This window comes from Merops nubicus, unplaced genomic scaffold (genome assembly GCF_000691845.1).
Source record: "Merops nubicus isolate BGI_N331 unplaced genomic scaffold, ASM69184v1 scaffold21161, whole genome shotgun sequence".
Classification (NCBI taxonomy): Eukaryota; Metazoa; Chordata; class Aves; order Coraciiformes; family Meropidae; genus Merops; species Merops nubicus.
In genome coordinates, this window is record NW_008587865.1 from 12,562 (window position 1) to 14,690 (window position 2,129).

General features: G+C 39.9%; 1 protein-coding gene across 1 annotated transcript in view; it reads right to left on the bottom strand.

Moving 5' to 3' along the window:
- Nucleotides 1-1,176: 1,176 nt before the first annotated feature.
- LOC103781381 (DEP domain-containing mTOR-interacting protein) overlaps nucleotides 1,177-2,129 on the bottom strand; it is a gene marked incomplete at both ends in the record, with an annotated part of 25,574 nt that continues 24,621 nt past the window's right edge. The window contains 2 exons of the mRNA XM_008949096.1: nucleotides 1,177-1,281; nucleotides 1,946-2,016. Of these exons, the coding sequence (XP_008947344.1) occupies nucleotides 1,177-1,281; nucleotides 1,946-2,016 (176 nt within the window). The remainder of the gene's footprint in view (nucleotides 1,282-1,945; nucleotides 2,017-2,129) is intronic.

Consider the following 2,129-nt stretch of genomic DNA (forward strand, 5'->3'; position numbering starts at 1 on the left):
AGAGAGAAACCCCTGTAGTGCCTTTGCCAAGGAGGGTGACATGGCAGGTCTGGCACTGGGCAATGGGTGCAATCCCTGGAGTCCCGGCAGCACACGGGCGAGAGGCAGCTGGGGTGAGTGTGATGGGAAAGGGAGACAAATCAGCAGTCAGAAGAAAATTCATGGCAAACTGGGCTGCTCGTGGAATACATCTGACACCTTCATTTGCGTTGTTACGATACAATCAAACATGACAAGCTGCTCATTTAATCTTTGTGCCTGGCCCAGCCTGGGCACTGGAGTAGGCGTAGCAGCTAGTTTCCCTTTCTTGCTTTCACCTGTACTTGGCATAATTCTTTGCTTTCATTTTTTCCACTGTACAAGGGTGTGATTAATTCACAGATACATGCAGGATGTGATCCAAACCCACAGGTAAGTCAATGGGTTCTGCATTAACAGTACTATAGTCTTCACATCTAATTTGTATCTATTTCTTCTTAAATCACATATGAAAGTATTTAAATTCTTTATGAAATATGAAAGTATCATGCATTCAACTTTTTAAAATGTCTTGAATCTTAACTGCATTACAGTGAACAATGGGTATGTGTGAATTGTGTCTTCCTATATAGGCAAAGTTCAGAAGGTGCGTATCAGCAACCATATAAATTGCAAAGTAAAGAGGGAAGCTAAAACTGTGCAGAATTGGAAAAAGGTGAAAATAAAAACCAAACAAACAAACAAAAACCCCACAAAATGCCACCACTACCAAAACTAGCAAACCAACTCAAAACAAAAACAAAAACAAACAAAATAAAAAAATATTTAAAACAAAAAAAAAAAAAAAAAAATTTAAAAAAAAAATATAAAAAAAAAAAAAAAAAGAAAACAAACAAACAAGCCTGAAAAGGTAAAAGATCAAGAAAGCAACCTGGAAAGGATAAAGAGTTTCATGTGGAAGAGGGACTTGAAGAATCTCAAGGACAGAAGTAAAGAATCAGGGAGGGGGTGAAAGGCAGCAGAACTCACTGTGCACAAATGCCTGAAACTGAGACAAAGAGACTGTGGCAAACGGTTCGTGACAGATACTCAACCCTGGAAACAAAAGCATCTCTCTCTCCCCAGGTACAGGCATCCCAAGACCTTCCTGGAGCAAGACAAATACCTTTGGTAAATCACCCTGTTTTGAAAACCCACCTTCATCCCAGCTGCAGCTGCTGGCCCACTGGGGTCCACAGCCTGGATGTGGCAGGGCTTGCTGCCCCGCACCACAAAGCCCCAGCCCACAGCATCACCAACAATCTGCAAAGAGAAAAGAAGGACATGATCACCTTCAAGCAGCTCCATGAAATTCAAGGGGGTAACTTCTAAATGGTTTAAGACATAATTTCAACTTGTCTATACTTGCAACAAGTAGCAAAGGGCTTTGTGTGCAGGCTCCTATATCACTCATGAGAAAGGATCTATCCAAACGATTCCTCTTGCTTTTAATGAACTTTTTTCTTGAACTAGGAGGCTGTACAAAGTAATGCTTGCAATGACTAGGTTCAAAAATGTCTTGACAGAAAGGCTTTCTCTAGTAGAGAATATGAATTAAAAATTCTGTCCCATCAGAGTCTAGAAAGGCCTAAGTAGAACACTTCAGTTTGGGTAGGCAATCCACTCCTGCAGAGCAAGTGTTATCAGAACCACAAAGTCTAGATAACTTTGTGTAATAAAAATGTCATTGACGTTACATACTTTTACACTCCATTAAGTCAGCAGTACTACACTGGCATAGAGACAGGATAAGCAAGTGCAGAATCAGACCCAAAATGTGCGCAAGTACTGATAACGGAGCCTAGGATTTTAAAGTACAAAGCTTAGCAAATGCCAATAAGCTTTAATTATCCCATTAGAAAGTGTCTGTTTGAATCACCTTATGCATATAACATGAAGAAAATAAAGAAAAATACTGGAAACATACCGTAAAAGTTTTTCTTACATATGGGGCTCCAGGCATCAAGAGTTCATCAGCAGTCACAGGTCTCTTTAATACTGTGGAGGTATAAATGAATATTCAATACAAACATTCCTGTGGAGTTTCTGCTAATAAATAAGATGCAGGGTTTGGATAGAACATCTTTTTGGTCCCACTTCCCATACACTCT